The following is a 19,991-nucleotide window of genomic DNA, read 5'->3' as shown; positions in this document are numbered from 1 at the left end:
AGGTCAAGGAACATTTATGTTAGACAAACACTGGTGCATTGTTACTAAACTCAAGGCAGAAGAAAACTGGTTAGGTTTTAGTAATATGCCTTTTGGTTGCCTTTTATCAAGATTCAATTTAATTATAATCAAGAATTGATGAATTGATCATTTAAGTTTTTAAAAAATATTTTAGCCAGCAACAACAAGCATTATGTGGTGACAAAAAATACTAACAGTTTCTCCTGGCGTATTGATAGATTTGACCAGATAACAGGAAAGATCCTGAGTAACATGATACTAAAATTAAATCAATCAGGGTATTAAGAGACCAGCATTGCTGTTGGTTAAAACTTTTATTTTATCTACAAGTTCTTTAAAGGTAGATAGCATGCTGCTCCATTTAAGCCTTGTTGTTGCTTGCCTTAATTTCTAGAATTAAACAAAAAATTAATAAAATGGAAATCAAAAATAAAAATGTAATGGAGACCTCTGAATACATAGATACATGACAAAGCAGGTATATGAAAAGAATGATTTACTTTGACATAAATTTGCTAAGTTTAGCCTCTCAAAAAGAGTACAGTACATATAATATGTTCATCCAAATAACTTTCTATATTTTTACAACTAAGCAGTTTAAACAGTTCTTATAAAAAGGAACATTTTTGTCAGTAAAGGGATATATAGTGTACTAGTAAGAGGTAGTTTTACTATACATCATCTGTTCTGCTGTCCAATGGTACAAAAATGTAGGATTTATAGTGTCTCTATGCAGAAAGTTTCTATTGTAATAAATATATTTCTATTGTTCATGTAACATTCACTTCTACCAAGATATCAAAATATAAAAAAAAATCAGCATTTTAAAGCCATGTACTCATGCTTTCCTATCTGAATACAATAATATGTGAGATGAACAATTCAACTATTTCCCATCTGCTGGAGTAATTTGTCAAATCTACTAAAAGACATAATGTAAAAATATAGTGGAGTATATATGGCATTATATTGTCATATAACTCAGCAAGCTGCCAACAAATTCCATCCATGTTTTCAACACAGTATAAATTTACATTGGATCATTAGGAGTCCCATGATTCAAGTGCTAATGGATTTTCCCTTTAATGAAATCAACACTGTGAAAATACACTATTTCTTAACATTGTACAGTGACTTTTATAAGCACGTAAAATAAGTGGTTCATTGGTTCTGGGCTCATATGTGTACTTGTAGCTTTGCTATTCACACACTTACCAGCCAAAAACCAGCTGAAGACCAGTTCATATCTGTAACTTACCCCTGACCATCCATTATTTTACTTAAATTTATGGCAGTCCTCTTTGCTGACTGACTGAACAACTCATAGGTGTTCCCAAAATTGTAATCCCATTTGGCTGTCCGGTGTTAACCTCATCCAGTTCTTCACATCATTAGGTGATTCCCAGGGGATTGTGCCTCTTTTGGGATTACTCAGTTCAGATATTTATACATGAGATGTGAAGGAAGGTTCTTTGGTTGGATAAAAGTTGATCTGAATGTTGTTATGAGCTTGCTCTGTGTTCTCTGAAGTAATCAAGAGCTCCTCATCAGTGAGGCAGGATTGTCGTGTTGAGTAGCTCTCTTCCTTGCCATTGCCTTTCCTCTGTTGGCATGGAATTAGTGTTACAGTAGGAAATGGATAGGCCTCCATCACCTGACGATGACTTGACAGAACTCCAAGGCTATCGGTTGAATCAAGAATGATCTCGTTATCTGCAAAGGTCATCAATGCTAGGGTGGAATCACATGACTGTTTGTCTATGTCTTCTGAAGTGAGGGAATCTATGCTGGCTTGTTTTGATTGGCACCTTTTCTGCCATTTGTACTCACGGAGCATACAAAGATCCTCTTTGAAATGTGGGTTGAATAACAGATAAAGCAAAGGGTTTAGGCAAGCAGGCAGTGGGAGGACCAGCAGTAGGATTGATTTAATTACTTCTGGACTGATTAAGAAAAGGTTGAGCAGGGAAGAAAATGTAAGAAAGGCCACGGGACAATATAGGATACAGTTGGTGAAGATCAGCCAAGCTACATGCTTAATCATGGCACAATCCCAGATGCTGTCAAATTCTCCTTTCATTAGATCACAGTAAAGTTTGGTGTACGTCCCAGTTATGACAAGGAAGCAAAGGGTATTCATCATGATTAGAGCCACCATGAAGCCTAGAGTGGAAGGTTTTCCGTCAGGGATAGGCGATGGGAGGCAAAGCGGTGAAGTCCCAAATTCTCCAACTGAGCACAGAGGCAGTGCGGCTGCACTGAATGATAGCACCATGCAGCAAAAAGCAGCAATTTTCACACTACTGAAAGATGGTGACTTCCCATATGCTCGGACACAAGACACAGAAATACTGCATTGGACGGCAGCAAGAGTCAGGAACAGTATAGATGCTTCTGAGGCAAATACAGATACAAATCCAGTGATTCTGCAGCCCAAGCCAGTTTCCCATTTTGCACCATGCTTTGCAAATTGCCCAAAAGTCATTGCATCAACAATTGCTAAGGTGCCACTGTACAACCCTGACAACATATTGGCTCCTGCTATCAGACCAATCACAAACTTCACTGGAGATAGATAGCTGGGTGATGCAAATATAGTTGCGATGACTAGTCCATTGCATACCACAGAGATAAGAACTATGCCCCAAACTCCAAGGCGTATTATCCAGCTTTCAAAAAGATATTCACATGGATTAAATGGACCTGCAATGATTTTAACAATGCAATGTTAAAAATACTGAAATATGAATGCAGACATATCTGTAATTCATTTTATTCAGTTTGTTGCATCATTTTGGTTTGCATATTGTAATAGCTTTTTAAAATTACATTTGTAGTATAACATTACAAATATTTGATATTTTCTGCTCGAACTTAGATAAATGTTTAGTTTTAAAAGTTTTCTGAGCATGATACATTTATTAATTTTGCTTTTGATGTCTCGAGAGCATTTTGGTAACTCACCTGGGGCTGGTGTGCACTGAATACTGGGATGCAGTTTGGAATCTTCTACATCCAATTGGAAGTCATCCATATCCAAGTAATCTGTAAATTTTAGCAAAAGAGATACTATTAGGATGAGAGTTTGGTGAGAATTTCAGTAATGCCATCAAAAACACGAACATATCATTGATTTTGTGAACATTACATTGCATTATCTGAGTACAATATCTTCATAACTGAAATTACATTAATCTTTCCTAAACTCTTTATTTCCCTAAAAATGAAGCTCGTTTAATGTATAAACCCCTTATTATTACTGTGGTTTTTGATCACAAAGGTTGACTCTATGATTACAAAACTCCCAGGCAGGAAGTGAAGCTCACAGGGTACATAGTTCAGGAAACTGCAGCCATCCAGCAAGAAGGAGTTGGGCGGGGTTGGGGGGGGAGGGGTAGAGGGTATGGGTTGGGGGGGCGGGTGGTGGGATTGGTGAAGTGAAGATTTGGAATTATCCGGAAAAGAATCAGAGACCTGCTGCAATGACAATATATAAACTCTGCTGATGCTTAAAAGGTCACAGGCAGCGGTGGACCAATGAGTCAATCTGGGTAAGAATGATGGCTGGTAGATTGAAGAAAGAAAGGGAAAACCTTAAGGAGCTGGCCCTGAATGCACGGAGGTACAAAGTAGGCCAGAATCATGTTAAGCAGGGAGGTGGCTAAGACAGTTATGTGTCACTGCCTTAAACTCCTTTGCATTGCAGGTCAGAGTTTAACAACCTCACCAGAGCAGCCAAGGTAAGCTGCTTGCTCCCGCTGACATTTCCGTGCAACCTCTTTATATGCAAATGAGACAGATGGCAGAGTTCAATATAATTCTTAATCAGAGAAGGATGCAACAGGTAACCGTCCCAACGTACCTGCTCCAAGTGGTGGCAGCATCTAGCTCTGTCACCCAGTAATGAGGAATCCAGACTTATCAATGCATCCCACAAAGATGCGATAACTACTGGTCTTCAGGCCTTGGGGAAAGTTTGGTGGGAACAATGGCAACATGCTTCTGAGAGTTTTAGGACGCCATCTCTCTCAGGCTGCAGGATTTAACTGTTACCAAAGATCTGCTCTCCTGCTGATCAGTTGGTACTCAGATCCATCACCTAAGATGAGTGCATGTCTAGAATCAGCCTTCATGATGCTGTCCTATCTCCAGATGATGGCCCATGTTACTTTTGCAGTCACCCATTCAGATGCCTGCTCATGTTAATGGCAGGATATAAACCTGGCTGCCCATTCACCTGCAGTGGTGACACAGCCTGCTGATGTATTCTCCAGGTACTCAGACACATTGAGATGTGGTGCACCTTGACCCCAAGAGATTTATGATACCACACTGCAACTGATCACCACTGGTCTCCCAGGGGCTCAGGTAGATAGACTGAAGAATGAAAGAAATATCAGGTTTCTTTAATAAACAACAAAATTATCAGTTTATTATAAAAACAAGACTTATCCAGTAATGAAGCAAAGTATTAACACATAGATTGAAATATGAAAGTTCCTCTTTTAAATTCCCCACATACAAACTCTCACACACACTGAAAAGAATAAAGAAATTCTCTCTGCAGAGCACTGTTTCAAAAAAAAAAGACAAGAGAATACTTTGGCTAAATTCTTGAAGAGAAAGTAAGAAGATATGGAAAGATGTCAGTTGTCCCTTTCAGTCTGGTGTCTGAGTACCAATAAACGGGTCACTGGGATCTTTTCTGGAGCAGTTCTTTTCAGGTGGCATTGAGAATTAAATGGGCAGGTTTTTTTCCAGTTTCTCAGGAGAAATGTGGCATCAAGGGTTTCGGTTATCACACTGAATACGCAGCGTTTTTTCAGCAACAGGAGGAAGGAGATCAGTTGGGTATTTTTTCCTTGGTAGGTGATCTTCAACTGTCTTCAAACCAGTTCACACTCCAACAGAACTGAAAATAATATCCAAACCCCAAACAGAAAGTCAACCTCCTGACCTCCATAAAACTAGACATGTGGCTTCTCTGTAAACATCTCCCCTTAGTCCAAGGTTCCTGTTGTTTACTTATCTCAAGATAGGTGATCTCCAGTAAACGTTGTTTTTAACACTCCTTGATTCTTCCAGTAATTGTTTTCAGTCAAATGTCCTTTCAATGACCCCAGTGAAAAAAAAGCCCAACATTTCTTCAGAATTCCAAATGAATCTATTTCCACAATTTAAATATGAGTCCTTAAAAATATATTTTAAAAAAACAGAAGCACTCTCATAACACCCAGCACACCTAAGCCCACATGGGCGAACGACAAGATCGTGAAGGGGATTTTACTGCTGGCTGACAATTAATTGGCTGCACCCGGGATTGCCATCCAATTAAAGACGGCGGCCTGCCTCTCCGAGCTGCCAATCAGAGGGCCAGCAGCTCTGCAGCCTCGTTAACACCGCCAATAGAGGTGGCTGATGCTGAGGCTGCAAGGAAAAAGAGAGGACACCTCCATGTTGAGGCGCCCTCAAAGGGCTGGTAAGGAATTATTTTAATGTGCTGGGACCAGGCAGGCCCATGATCGGAGGGGTGAACCCTCCTGCGGTGGCGGCGGAGCCGCGGGGGCGAGGGCGGCTATTGCCAGTGGGGCGCGGGGGCGGTCCCCCCGTGGGATATGGACTCTCTGGTAAGGAAGGCCCCCCCTGCCCCACTATCCCCGGAGGTCGCTGGAAGGCTGCCTCGATATACCTGACAGTTTCCCCATGCGGCGGGGGGCTGCCTCGACACTAGTAAAATGCTGGCGGTGGTGTAAAATGGTTGTCCATAGGCCGGTTAATTGGATTAATTGGACGACGGGTGGCCAAGTCGCTGCTGTTCCCGCCTTTTGAAATATCCCGTGGTGGTGGGAGGATGGCGGGCTTCCTTTTTGATGCCTTCCATCACTATTTTAACAACCTTCCCGCCTCCTAGCCCGTCTCCAAAAGGCTGGTAAAACCCCAGCCAGAATTTCAGTCCCTGAATACTAGACATCTACTAGAATGCTAATAATATACTTACAGTTGCTTTCTGGTTGGACAGGAAATACTCCCATGGCTCTTTTCTGGACATCCTCATCATCACTGACAGTAGCCTCTGCATCCCACAGATTTGACGGTTTGTAATTATTTTTGCAGGATCCATATGCACAGCACTGATAAGCATACGGCATTTCTAGGACTCTGTATACAAGATACAAACTTTACAATTAATTTACAAGTGCTAAGCATTATCGAGTCTAAATGCACACTGCACGTTAACAGTATCATCAGAGGTCAGTGCAACTGTTCAGAATTCTTCCAGGGATAGCAGTGGGGCACTACATCCTTTTGCTTGTATGATGTAAAACTGGGAACTGTGTTTATCTTGTCCTGTTTTCTCACAAAGGCACTGTTGCATGTTTAAATTGCTTTATGAATGGTACTTCCTGTCAGATTTTGGGACATGGGTTAGGTGGAGATGACTCAGAGAAACTGCCATATAAAGAAAGTTCATAAAACAATTTTATCCCCTTCCCCCTCTGATTTCCATCAATAAAGCAATAAAGTCTTGGCAGTTTGGAACTCCTCATCAGTTTGGACAAGGGTACTAAAACTGTCCTGAAAATATTCCAAGTAGCTTTATGGTGCTCCTGCTGAGCTACCATAAAGTAACATTGCTCAGGTGCCTGTAAATGCACAATTTTGAAATATCATAGTTGTTTTTGTCTAATAGGTGCCATAACAGCTGCATGAGGGAGGCAACTGTAATAAGGACAGATACCTTTTTGTTTAGTTGTATCTGAGAGTGTAACGTAGAGACCACAGTTTGTTGCGTGCTTTGAAAGAGCATTAATGATTTGGCATTGGAATAACACATTTTTCTGGGAACAGTCTTCCTCACAATGTCATAAAGTAATCTTTAATTCAACCATTTGAGTAGATGTGTATTACAGCGCTAACCAAACCTGACTTTTATAGTTTTAACTTTTTTAGGCTATGCATTTACATTTTAAAATGTTTAATTCCCATTTCATTTTGTGTTAAATTAGTACCGTAATGCTTTGTACATACGCCAACTTCTTCAATAAAATTTTCAACAGGAGGAATTTCACTCCTTTTACCTTTTCGGTTCGACTTTGTATCTATGCACTTGGTGTACAAATATGTGTCTAATGAGTCTGTTTTTTTCCCCCTCAATGCATTTTTAGTAAACAACTTTAGGACAAGTGCAAGTGTTATGACTTTTGAAGTCAAATTGCTCCACAAGAGAACATTGAACTATGCAGTTCTGACTCAGTGAGCAAGTTACATCACTGCAATTCTTTCCCAGCAATGTTCTGCATTTTCTTGTTTAATGTTTCAAATCAAAATGAAGGAACAAGATTAAGTACAACAAATTCTTGGCTCAAATTCGTCCAGATTGGTTTGAAATGGACCTCATTATATAAAGTTTTTTAAAGTTTAAATTTGTTATTCCTTAACATTTTCAATGCAACATTCCCTGAAATTAATATAATTTCTACATTAATGCTTATACTACTGGATAAAACAAGAATTTCAGGTGATTAATATGATTGCCGTGACTTTTATTGCCAGTTACATATTCACGCTCCAATCAAGAGGACAGGAAATTCTGGCTGCCATATGTAATGATATCATAAATGCACACATAAAGGTTTCCTTTAATTAGTGTTTTTAATAAAATTGCAAATACATTCAAAATGTTTACAATGATTCTAAATATAGACATCATAGAAATTTTTCCCAGTTGTGAATTAATCCATTGTTGTAAAATTGAGTCCCTTTAAATTTATGCCACTTTTGTGGATGGCTTACAAACAATGTAAACTGTTACATAGCCAAAAGGAAGATGATCAGTATTTTATTCTGCACCAATGTATCAAAATTTCAAAATCTAGAAATGCAATTTTCTGAATTAAATGATTGGGTTTCAATAAATCTTTGTTCCTACCTTAGCTTGGGAAAGTTATCTTCTGAATAGGACTCCAATAGTGCCAAATTTCCTTTCAGCTTTAGATGTGTCAATCCACTTAGACCATTCAAGGGGAGGGAAGAAAGTTGGTTGAAGGTCAGGTCCCTGCCGAATATTGGATATGTTAAAGATTTGAAGTGAAGGATAAATTTGCAATGAATTGAGTATTTAAATGGCATATGAGGTCCTTGTTTATTCGCAATAGCTCATATACTTTTGCATTTGTACAGACTTATCATCTCTTTTCATCACAAAGGCGGTACCCGACTGTTGGCTTTGGTACTGAGACCCGCCTAAATAAGAAATTTATCTCAGCACTTCTGGAGTGGAAGTAATCCTGCTAATACCAGCCACCGCCTGTCTAAAGTCTGGCTGATCTCAATATCGCCTCCACTGTGTTTTATGCATCTTTTATGCTACCATATGTGAATGTTATCTAGAGTATTGGAAGCAGACAGCTACTGTAGCATGTAGTGCTAGCAACAATAAAGTCCTAGTTACCCTAGGGCATGTCACATGAGACCATGAGAACAATCTATACACCTTCTGGACAATATCAATCTGATTAGAAATAAATGACATTTAAAAGTAAATCTTTTAAAAAGCTATATGTGAGTATTTGCATACATTAAAATATAGGAAAGTGCTGCACGTGGCATAGATGTTAATGTTTTATGAGAAAGAAATCTGTAAATGATTAAATACTTATTATTTCTAACTGGATGCAGGTTACATAAATCTAGAATTGAGTACATACTCTTGTCAAATCATAGAAACTGCAATGAGAAATATGTCTCGTGCCTGCGAAAGTGTTTATACATGCAGAGGACGTAGTCATCAAGTAAACTGTAAAATTACCATTACTATGGTTGTGATAAAATGAAATCAATATTTCTGATTGTGTACAGATCTTTGCCTTTGGTTGAAATAATTCTCACTTTCACGTCTTTTTTAAAATATACATTAACTGTATGAATTGCATGCTAAAGTGTGGCTGCTTTTTTCTAAATTTTGGGAGCTTTTCTTCTGACCTTTTACAAAGCAAAATGTTTAAGATGAACTTGAAATGATTGCATCTGGTTCTTCTCAATTCATCGCTCACCCTGTCTTCAATGCCACCGATGAAAGTCTTACTTGTGTCATGAACACTTGTATCAGGAAAGTCATAGAGTGATACAGCACTGAAACAGGCCCTTCGGCCCACCGAGTCTGTGCCAACCAACAACCACCCATTTATGCTAATCCTACATTAATCCCATATTCCCTACCAAATCCCCACCATTCTCCTACCACCTACCTACACTAGGGGCAACTTACAATGGCCAATTTACCTATCAACCTGCAAGTCTTTGGCTGTGGGAGGAAACCGGAGCACCCAGTGGAAACCCACGTGGTCACAGGGAGAACTTGCAAACTCTGCACAGGCAGTACCCAGAACTGAACCCAGGTCGCTGGAGCTGTGAAGCTGCGGTGCTAACCACTGTGCCGCCCCAAGTCATGGAGGATGGTGCAAACAATGTGCTGATTTTATCAAAGAAACAGTGAATAGCGAGCACTTGATACTCCAGACTGTACAAGGGACAGAAAAATGGAGAAAGGCTATCGTGAGGTGTCAGATGCAGTGGGCTGAGACCAAAAAGTGACAAGAAATCATAATAATGAGGCATCACATAGCAAATATTTCACCACATTGCAGTTTCATTAAGGCTGCCCATTTAAAATGAAATAATGCATTTTAAATAGTTATCTTATGATTGTACAGTAAATCTGTCTTGCTCCTAGGAGTATAACTGCTTACTTTATAAGCGACAGTAAATGAAAATACTTACAACTTTGTTAAAGAACGCAATGAGGCAAAGGCATCAAGATGAATGAATGCTATTTTATTCCAACTAAGGTCTCTGCAGTGAAAAAAGTCATTAGATTAATATCCGATCTATAATTTGAAATGCTATATTTTCAACACTACATAAAGCATGAACTAAATTTTATTTCATGCAGAATAATAAGGTGCAGACTGTACCAAATCAAAATTTTACATTCTAGTCTCAAGAATTTGCTGACCTTTACCCTTAAAAGTGAGTTTGATCGTCATCACCCATCCTGAAGTGGCCTTAAGCAAAATTCTATCAAGTGGAAGTTAGAGAACATGAGGAATGGTGGGTGAGAAAAAAAAAGCTTGTGCACCCGCATATGTGTAATGAACAGAAATTCAGCTGTAAGCCATTAAGTACTACAGTGGAATTGCACATCATTGCAAGTACTGAAAACATAGGACGTTTACATCACATGTAAGTACAGGCCTAATCCTTTTTAATTGATTTCAACACGATAATGATTTTTCCCTCAGTCTGGGATGATCAGAAATAGTATTCACAAAACTCTTGTGGGAGCACAAATAATTTTATATTTGGATCATAAAATGTTATAGCAAGCAAAGAGGCCACTCAGTGCATTAAGCCTGTGCCAGATCCACAGTCCCATTTCCCACCATTTCCCTATATCATTTTCCTTTTTACAAATACTTACCTATTTCCCTTTTAAAAACTATTATAGATTCTACTTCCACCACACTTTCTGGTAGTGCATCCCAACAAAACTCTGCATAAAACAAATTTTCTAACTTTTCCCTCCATCCTTTTAGTGTTGCTCTCAAATTTATGCCCTTTAGCTAACTGATTCAGTGAAATGATAAGGTCCCGTATGGGAGATTGGTTAAGGAGGTAAGAGCCCATGGGATCAAGGGTAATTTGGATCCAAAATTGGCTTAGTGGCAGGAGGCAGAGGGTGATGGGCGAGGGTTGTTTTTGCAAGTGGAAGCCTGTGACCAGTGGTGTACCGCAGGGATCGGTGCTGGGACCCTTGCTGTTTGTAGTGTACATTAATGATTTAGACGTGAATTAGGAGGTATGATCAATAAGTTTGCAGATGACACGAAAATTGGTGGTGTCGTAAATAGTGAGGAGGAAAGCCTTAGATGACAGGACAATATAGATGGGCTGGTAAGACGGGCAGAGCAGTGGCAAATGGAATTTAATCCTGAGAAATGTGAGGTGAAGCATTTTGGGAGGACTAACAAGGCAAGGGAATATACAATGTATGGTAGGACCCTAGGAAGTACAGAGGGTCAGATGGACCTTGGTGTACTTGTCCACAGATCACTGAAGGCAGCAGCACAGGTAGATAAGGTGGTTAGGAAGGCATATGGGATACTTGCCTTTATTAGCCGAGACATAGAATATAAGAGCAGGGAGGTTATTATGGAGCTGTATAAAATGCTAGTTAGGCCACAACTGGAGTACTGGTCACCACACTATAGGAAGGATGTGATTGCACTGGAAAGGGTGCAGAAGAGATTCACCAGGATGTTGCCTGGGCTGGAGCATTTCAGCTATGAAGAGAGACTAAATATGCTAGGGTTGTTTTCCTTAGAGCAGAGAAGGCTGAGGGGGGACTTGATTGAGGTATACAAAACTATGAGTGGCATTGATAGGATAGATAGGAAGAAACTTTTTCCCTCAGCAGAGGAATCAATAACCAGGCAGCAAAGATTTAAGGTAAGGGGCAGGAGGTTTAGAGGGGAGTTGAGGAAACATTTTTTCACCCAGAGGGTGGTTGGACTCTGGAACACACTACCTGAAGGGGTGGTAGAGGTAGGAACCCTCACAACATTTAAGAAGTATTTAGATGTGCACTTGAAATGCCATAGCATACAAGGCTACGGGCCAAGTGCTGGAAAATGGGATTAGAATAGATTGGTGCTTGATGGCCTGCACAGACACGATGGGCCAAAGGGCCTGTTTCTGTGCTGTATAACTCTATGACCAGCGTAAATAGTTTTTTTTCTAATTTAATCAACACACCTGATAGATTTGATTACCTTTACGAGGTCACTTAATCATTTTTGTTTTAATGATAGGAGCCCCAATTTTTCTGGTCTTGCGTCACAACTAAAACTGCTCATGAAAAGCAAAATACTGCAGATGCTGGAAATCTGAAATAAAAACAGGAAATGCTGCTCACCAATTATACGCACTGCCTGATTTTCCCCTTCATTGACTTTGTGAAAAGAAAAATCAGGCTTATAGTATAGTGGGAGGCTAACTCAACATCTGCCACTTTTAGACCATTGAGCAAGTTAAAATGATCACTATGGAGATCAGGACCAGATCAAAAGGGAGTTTCATTCTTACAATGCCATCCTCCTGGTCCTTACCCTCTAGCCCTAGCCCCCAGTTCCCGTTACAAACAAGGGCAGCGTGAAAATGTAAGATGCTCAACTGATTAAAGAAGTGAATTATTATGACTAAGCCCAAAACTAATCTTCAGCAGACCCAAACTCGCAACACAAGCCAAAGTGCATACTTAATATTTCTGCCATTCCTTCATCATTCATAAGAATTCCTTTTTAAAAAAAATCTTTGTTCAGCCCTACCCTCACTTTAACTGATCTTCTACTTATCTGTTTATAAAATCCTTTACTATTTCCTTTTATATTAACTGCCTTAGTGGTAGCACTTCTGCCTCTGAGTCAGAAGTTCCTCTCCAGACAGCTCGACAAAGTGGAGACTAGAATAGGGTCTCTGATATTGGGTTGATATCTAGTGGGGTACTTGTGTCCTGAGACAGAGAGATCACTTGCTCATTAGTAATACGTGATGTCTGAGACTATGATTTTGTACTTGAAACGCCTGTTATGGAGGAAAAAAGCACCTTCTCTCTTCTATCGTTCCAAGAAAAAATTAATCCCATCATAATGTCACATCAAATAAGTTACATTTAGTCTTCTAAATAGTCTTTAGACTAACATCTCAGAATGTATAAGGAACAGTTATTGAACCTCAGTTAAATGGTTTAATAGAGGTCGTCAGTTTGTAACACAAGATGCAGATGAGCTATTGTTTGCCAAGGGTTAATGTTTTGCAACTGAGGGTTACATCTGTGAGAAAAAGTCACTTTCCCACACAGCTTGTTGAATCAGGACAATGAATACAAAAGGAGCAAATGACTACGAACAAAGTTTATTTACTGCTGCAAGTTATGGTATTTCATGCTGGAGGCTGATTCATTTTTTGTCTTTTCCAACTGTTTATGGCCATTTATGACAGAATACAGGTAGGGTAAGCAATAGCCAGGACAAAACTCTGAGCTAAAGGCAAGTGGAAGCATCTATGTCTATGTAACCATTCTCCAATCATTTAAAACATCCGCTGTAAGAGCAACTGATGCTACACCTACAAAGAGCATTCACAGGCATCTATTTTTATATGACTGCCGGTGTGATTGAGTTCCAGCCTGGTGCCTGGAATCGGGTTTCTGTCTTATCAGCAGAGCAGTAAAACTTCATTTGGGAAGACTGCTTCAGGAAAGAATGTGAAAACCTACTCACAGAGATCGCAGAACCATTAGCTGTTGAAACGTGTCAGCTCTGATTTCAGTGATTCTATTGTGCTGTAGGCCACTGAAAAGACAAACAGTACAATGAGATCAAGGTTTCAAGACATCATTCTTGTTTCAGAGGACAGGAAAAAATCAATCATTTTGGCATGAGAAAAGACAAAATATAGAGGAAGTGGTTTGAATCAAATGTTAAAGAAAAGGCTTAACGTTAAACAGAAGATATGCTGCCCTTATCTGATTTTTGAAGACAGTTTCCACGTCCTTGCCCCACCCCACCCCTACCCAATTTCCTCCCGAGGGCAATGATTCATGCTGGGGGTTTGGATCCATGGGTACCAGCCACCATTCGGTACCTTGCCAAGAGCTGGCTCTTTATATGTACAGCCTGTGATGGTCACTAGGCTATTTCACTATGGGAGGCATTGAAATCCAGTCTGAACCTTTCCTCATCTGATATCCAACACATGCCCTTTCTAGCAAGGGTTACTGTGGTAAAACAACTCAGCTTCCTCTCCTCTAGACCAGCAGTACTGAGACCATTTCTGTGAGCCTCATTGCTACATTGCCTGAGAACAATGGGGGTTGAACCTTCTGGGTCTGTCTGGTGTCATTATGATATTTATTTAAATCTACATGAAAGAAAACATAACATATACTTTCTCAAATTATTAGTCTCTTCAAATTGTTTAAAACCTGAAAGAGCTACAAAAGAAACAGGTAGATCATGTAAGAATAAATGGTGGGACTGCTTTTTCCTTGGCCATTGCTTAGGTCTTGATCTGATTCAGAAGGCCAACACTGAGGGCTGAATTTTACCAGCCCCTCGACATCGGGGGTCGTGGTGGGGGACATGTAAAATACTTGCGGGAACGGCCCGCTACGGCCCCTGACGCCGAGAAGGCCTCGCCGCGTTTTACCAGTGATGGTGAGGCCCTGGTGCGGTCCCCCCACCTCCCCGCCCCCGCCACTTGGTGGCCAGACCTTCATTTAAATATCACAATGAATTAAATAAACATGCAAATCAACTTACTTAGTCCTGGCGGCCGTCTCACTGCAACTCAAGCACCTTCGGAACTCTGTTTGGAGTTCTGAGGCGTGACACTGATGGGGAGGGGGAGGAGTGAAATTAGCAGGGCGGGGTGGGAGTGGAGAAAACATTTTTTATTGGTTGTGGAGATGGTGGGAAGTGGTTGAAGGGCAAATGTGATGAGGTTGTGGGGGGAATGTTCGGGGTAGGATTAAAGTAAATGTACCTGATAAAGGCCAATAAAAAAAAATGGGGTGGTTGGGAAAGGGCATCCAGCTTTTAATTATTTTTTCAAACAAAATCCAAAGTGAGGTTACTTTAAAAATGCAAATTTTTGTTAAGGGCTTGAAGCCCTTTAAAAATGGCGGCAGCGTCTGCACGGTGGCACCGGACACCGCTGCCAGGGATGGCACAGCCGCCCCCTCCATTTAAATGAGCCCCTGCATGAAATATCGTGGAGTTCAGCCACAGCGCTTCCGTGCCTGAAGGCCGCCAACTTCAAAGCACGCCGCCGCGATGTGCAGCGCGCTAATAAAATTCAGCCCCGAGTCTTGCCTACTTCTAAACAATCATTGTCCATCATTCTCAGCTGTACTCAGCCACAGGATATGATTAGCCAAGCACTGCTGAGCGCAGAGGAAGGGAATAAACATTTTTAAAAATAATAAATTGCAAGACAGGTAGGAGTGCGAAGATAGCTAATTGTGAATAACAGGTAAACAATGCTGCATTGTGAAGTACAGCATATAACAAAGCATGAACATTTCAGGCTAGAGTATTACAGGAAACTACATTCACAGAAACTAAGAACTTACATTTCTTCAAGCTTCTGGCAGTTGTGGAAACTTGGCAATATATGAATTTGATTGTATGATAATTCCCTGTAAGCATAAAAACATTATTGTTTATTTCGACATGGTTTACAAAGGATTCTGAATGCTTAGGGTACTGTGAATTTAAAAATTGTGTTGCTCTTGGTATACTCAAAAACTAGCAATAAAACAACTGGCTTTGTAACCAGATGGTCATGTGATATGCATAGGAGAGGAGTAGGGGTAATTTCCAGGGCCAGAGACTGCAACTAAGTAGAATATCTGGTCGTAAATTGCAGATAGCAACCTATTTAAGGTTGTGTGTGGACAAGTTTGAAGTTTAAATGAGATCCCTGAATGGCAGGGCTCTCTTGGGGATCAACGCATAATTTTGAAAGCCTCCAATACAGGCTACTACACTGAATTGAAATGATCTGATAATTCAATATTAGAATTGAGCACTATATTCCCATCAATAGAAGTCAATGGAAATAAAAATCGTGTGGTTTCTATAATTAGGTGCCTGATCCAAACAGCAGTTTTACACCTGAATGGCAAGTTGAAAATCTACCCCAGTGAACACCGAATAGAGGAGATATATCAGAGTGAGGGAAGGGGGAGAAGTGCTGAGTCAGGTACCTCAGAGTTCAGTGGCTAAGACCACGACTGTTTCTAATTTACATAAACAACCTGGAACCAGAAACTCAATGCAAAGTGGTCAAATTTACAAATTATGCCAATCTAAGAGGGGCAGTGAAATCAGAAGAGGCAACTCAGAAATTCAGGAATGAGTTGAACAAGGCATGTAAGCAGGCAGAGCATTGCAAATAACTGTCAAGTTTCTACACATAGAATGGAGAAATATATCACATACGTACTCCAAGAATGGTTGTCATAGCTAAGGCCAAAGTTGAAAGAAACCTAGGAAATTCAGTAAAAATAATAGAAGCAAAATCTCTGGAACTATTCAAGCTGTATAAAATGCTGGTTAGGTCACTGCTGGAGTACTGTGTACAGTTCTTGTCGCCACACTAGAGGAAGGATGTAATTGCACTGGAGAGGGTGCAGAGGAGATTCACCAGGATGTTGCCTGAGCTGGAGCATTTCAGCTATGAAGAGAGGCTGCATAGGTAGGGTTGTTTTCCTTAGAGCAGAGAAGGCTGAGGGGAGACCTGATTGAGGTATACAAAATTATGAGGGGCATAGATGGGGTAGATAGGAAGAAACTTTTTCCCCTAGCGGAGGTGTCAATAACCAGGGGGCATAGATTTAAGGTAAGGGGCAGGAGGTTTAGAGGGGATTTGAGGAAAATATTTTCACCCAGAGGGTGGTTGGAATCTGGAACACACTACCTGAAGGGGTGGTAGAGGCAGGAACCCTCACAACATTTAAGAAGTATCTAGATGAGCACTTGAAAAACCATAGCATACAAGGCTATGGGCCAAGTGCTGGAAAATGGGATTAGAATAGATAGGTGCTTGATGGCCGGCATGGACATGATGAGCTGAAGGGTCTGTTTCTGTGCTATATAACTCTATGATTCTAAACAATTAGATGCTACAATGGGCAGGGGGGTGGGGCATGAGGATCTCTCTGGATGGATGAGCTAAGCTGGACCGAATGACTTTCCACATCTGAAATTATCTTGTGATTTTGTGTCATGCCCATAGCCATCAGCATTATAGGCTCAGGGTTATTCTAATAACAGCAATTGGTGGTATTATCACTGTCAGATTTTTAGTCGATAAAGTGCAATTGATAACTACAATATGGAATCCAATCTATAGCATTGCTATGCAAAGAAATATGTAAAACAAATCTCATCGAACTGAATGCCTATTTAATAAAGTCAGGGTATTTCAGACAGTGTAGTAAGATGCAGTCAATTTCTGCAAAAGCCAGTTGGACCAGCCAAGTACCAATATCCCAAGCAAGTTATGTTCAGTTAAAGAGAGAATGGGGATAACTTTTAACTTTGGCAAGAGTGCTAAACTGTCACCCAATGAAAAGTAGAATCAAACAAGGTATTTAACAGGGGCTGATCAGATACTGCCTGTTTTACACAATCGACAAAAGTACTTGTTATATATCTTACTATCATGCAGGTCATGTTCCAGTTACGATTCCCAGCCCTGAAATGTATGATAACAGTCTGGAAACCTATTTTTTTCTTCGTTCATGGAAGGTGGGCATCATTTATTGCCCATCCCTAATTGCCCCTGAGAAGGTGGTGGGGAGCCGTCTTCTGGAATTGCTGCAGACCATGTGGGGTAGAATTTTAATTCTGCAACAGTGAAGGAACAGCGATATAGTTCCAAGTCAGGATGACGTGTGGCTTGGAGGGGAACTTGCAGGTTGTGGTGTTCCCCCGCATCTGCTGCCCTTGTCCTTATAGGTGGTAGAGGTCGTGGGTTTGGAAGGAGCTGTCAAAGGAGCCTTATTGCGTTGCTGCAGTATATCTTGTAGAAGGTATGCACTGCTGCCACTGTGCATTGGTGGTGGAGGGAGTGAATGTTTATGGATGGGGTGCCAATCAAATGGACTGCTTTGTCCTGGATGGTGTCGGGCTTCTTGAATGTTGTTGGAGCTGCACCCATCCAGGTAAGTGGAGAGTATTCCATCACACTCCTGACTTGTACCTTGTAGATGGTGGACAGGCTTTGGGGAGTCAGGAGGTGAGTTACTCGCTGCAGGGTTCCTAGCCTCTGACCTGCTCTTGTAGCCATAGTATCTATATAGCTACTCCAGTTCAGTTTCTGGTCAATGGTAATCCCCAGGATGCTGCTAGTGGGGGATTCAGCAATCATATAATGCCGTTGAATGTCAAGGGGAGATGGCTAGATTTTCTCTTGTTGGAGATACTCATTGCCTGGCACTTGTGTGGCACGAATGTTACTTGCCACTTATCAGCTCAAGTCTGGATATTGTTCAGGTCATGCTGCATTTCTGCATGGACTGCTTCAGTATCTGAGGAGTCGCGAATAGTGCTGAACATTGTGCAATCATCAGCAAACTTCCTCACTTTTGACCTTACGATTGAAGGAAGGTCATTGATGAAGCAGCTGAAGATGGTTGGCCTAGGACACTACCCTGAGGAACTCCTGCAGTGATGTCCTGGGACTGAGATGACTGACCTCCAACAACCACAACCATCTTCCTTTGCACTAGGTATGACTCCAACCAGCAGAGAGTTTTCCCCCTGATTCCCATTGACTTCAGTTTTGCTAGGACTGCTTGATGCCATACTCAGTCAGATGCAGCCTTGATGATAAGGGCAGTCACTCTTACCTCACCATGCATGTTTATATGATGTCAAAGCATGAATATATTATTTCACAGTTCCACATGTGTCACTTCCACAGTTTTGCGTGTGATATAAATCACTTTCAGTTTCACATGTGGCATAAATTAATCAGTTTCTGCAGCAAAAACTGAAAAGAAGTGACAGCTGACAGATTGGTAAAATGAATAGACATTTACTGAAAATATTTGACAATTTAGAGAGAAGTATATGTAAAGGAGGTTATTGGTGCTACTTATTAGAATACAGACTAGTATAAAGGATATTAGCAATGCTATGAAACTGGGCATCAATTAATTTAATGATCAAACTAGAGAATGCAGTGTATATATTTTTACTTACTCAGTAATTGAGGGATTGGCTTAAAAGCATTGCACATTCGTGCTGCCCAATATCAGCCTAATATGCACTCTCAAATCTCAACTTGTCTAATGAAGCTCACCTCCTGTCTCTTGACTCCATTCCCACTGAATTGCTTAGCACCCAACTCCCCTTCCTGGTTTGCAAGCTAGCTGATGATGTTTATGGTTCCATCTCCTCAGGGACTACCACCCTCCCTTTCAAAACTGCCAACATTATCTATTTTCCCAAAAAATCCAATCTCAACTCTTCTGTCCTTGCAAACTATGGCCCATCTCTAGCTTCCCTTCCCTTTCCAAAGTCACTGAATGAGTTGCTACATCCCAGGTCTGTGTTCATATTTCTCACTATTCAATGTTTGAATTTCTCTACTCAGGTGTCTGTCCCTGCCTCAGCACTTAAGACCCCAAATGAAAGTCACAAATGACATCTTCTGTGACTGTGGTGTACAATCCCTCCTCGTCCTTCTCGACATCTCTACAGCCTTTGAGATGGTCAACCTCATGATCTTTCCTCCACTGTCCAGCTTATTGCCCTTACTTGATTCCAACAGATACTGCCCCATGGTGAAGGCTGAAGCCATTGTCTCTGGCCACCACCACAAACTCCATACCCTTGCCAATGATTGCAATCCCTCATAATATCTCAAAACAAAAGCAAAATACTGCAGATGTTGGAAATCTGAAATAAAAGAAGAAAATGCTGGAAACACTTCAGCAGGTCTTGCAGCATCAGTGAACAGAGAATCAGAGTAAATGTTTCAGGTCTGTGATTTTTCATCAGAACTGAGAAAGGTTAGAAATGTAATTATGTTTTGAGCAAGTGAAAGTGGGCAGGGAAGAAGAACAAAAGGAAGGAACTGTGAAAGGGTAGAGGGTAGGATAGATTAAATGACACAAGGTTTCATGTTACAAAGCCAAAGGTAGTGGTAATGGGACAAGTAAAGAAACAAAAGATGTGTCCAGATGTGGTGTGAATGGCAGGATAGCAGCAGTCTGAATGCAAAATAGGAATTAAGAAAGAAACAAGAGAAAAAGCCAAACCAGCAAAAAACATAAAACAAAATGGGAGAAGTGGTTATGATCTAAAATTATTGAACTCAGTGTTGGGTCCAGAATG

General features: G+C 40.7%; 1 protein-coding gene across 3 annotated transcripts in view; it reads right to left on the bottom strand.

The window, feature by feature from the left end:
• Positions 1-491: 491 nt before the first annotated feature.
• Positions 492-19,991, bottom strand: part of LOC137384089 (leucine-rich repeat-containing G-protein coupled receptor 6) — a 267,409-nt gene continuing 247,909 nt past the window's right edge. For all 3 annotated transcript variants that reach the window (XM_068057687.1, XM_068057689.1, XM_068057690.1), the window contains 7 exons: positions 15,215-15,280; positions 13,362-13,433; positions 9,802-9,873; positions 7,952-8,077; positions 6,020-6,180; positions 2,986-3,066; positions 492-2,724 (listed from right to left, as the gene is read on the bottom strand). In XM_068057687.1, the coding sequence (XP_067913788.1) occupies positions 1,466-2,724; positions 2,986-3,066; positions 6,020-6,180; positions 7,952-8,077; positions 9,802-9,873; positions 13,362-13,433; positions 15,215-15,280 (1,837 nt within the window). In that variant the 3' untranslated portion in view covers positions 492-1,465. The remainder of the gene's footprint in view (positions 2,725-2,985; positions 3,067-6,019; positions 6,181-7,951; positions 8,078-9,801; positions 9,874-13,361; positions 13,434-15,214; positions 15,281-19,991) is intronic.

This window comes from Heterodontus francisci, chromosome 25 (genome assembly GCF_036365525.1).
Source record: "Heterodontus francisci isolate sHetFra1 chromosome 25, sHetFra1.hap1, whole genome shotgun sequence".
NCBI lineage: Eukaryota > Metazoa > Chordata > Chondrichthyes > Heterodontiformes > Heterodontidae > Heterodontus > Heterodontus francisci.
The sequence above is the reverse complement of the archived record's forward strand: the minus strand, read 5'-3'. Positions and strand labels throughout refer to the sequence as shown.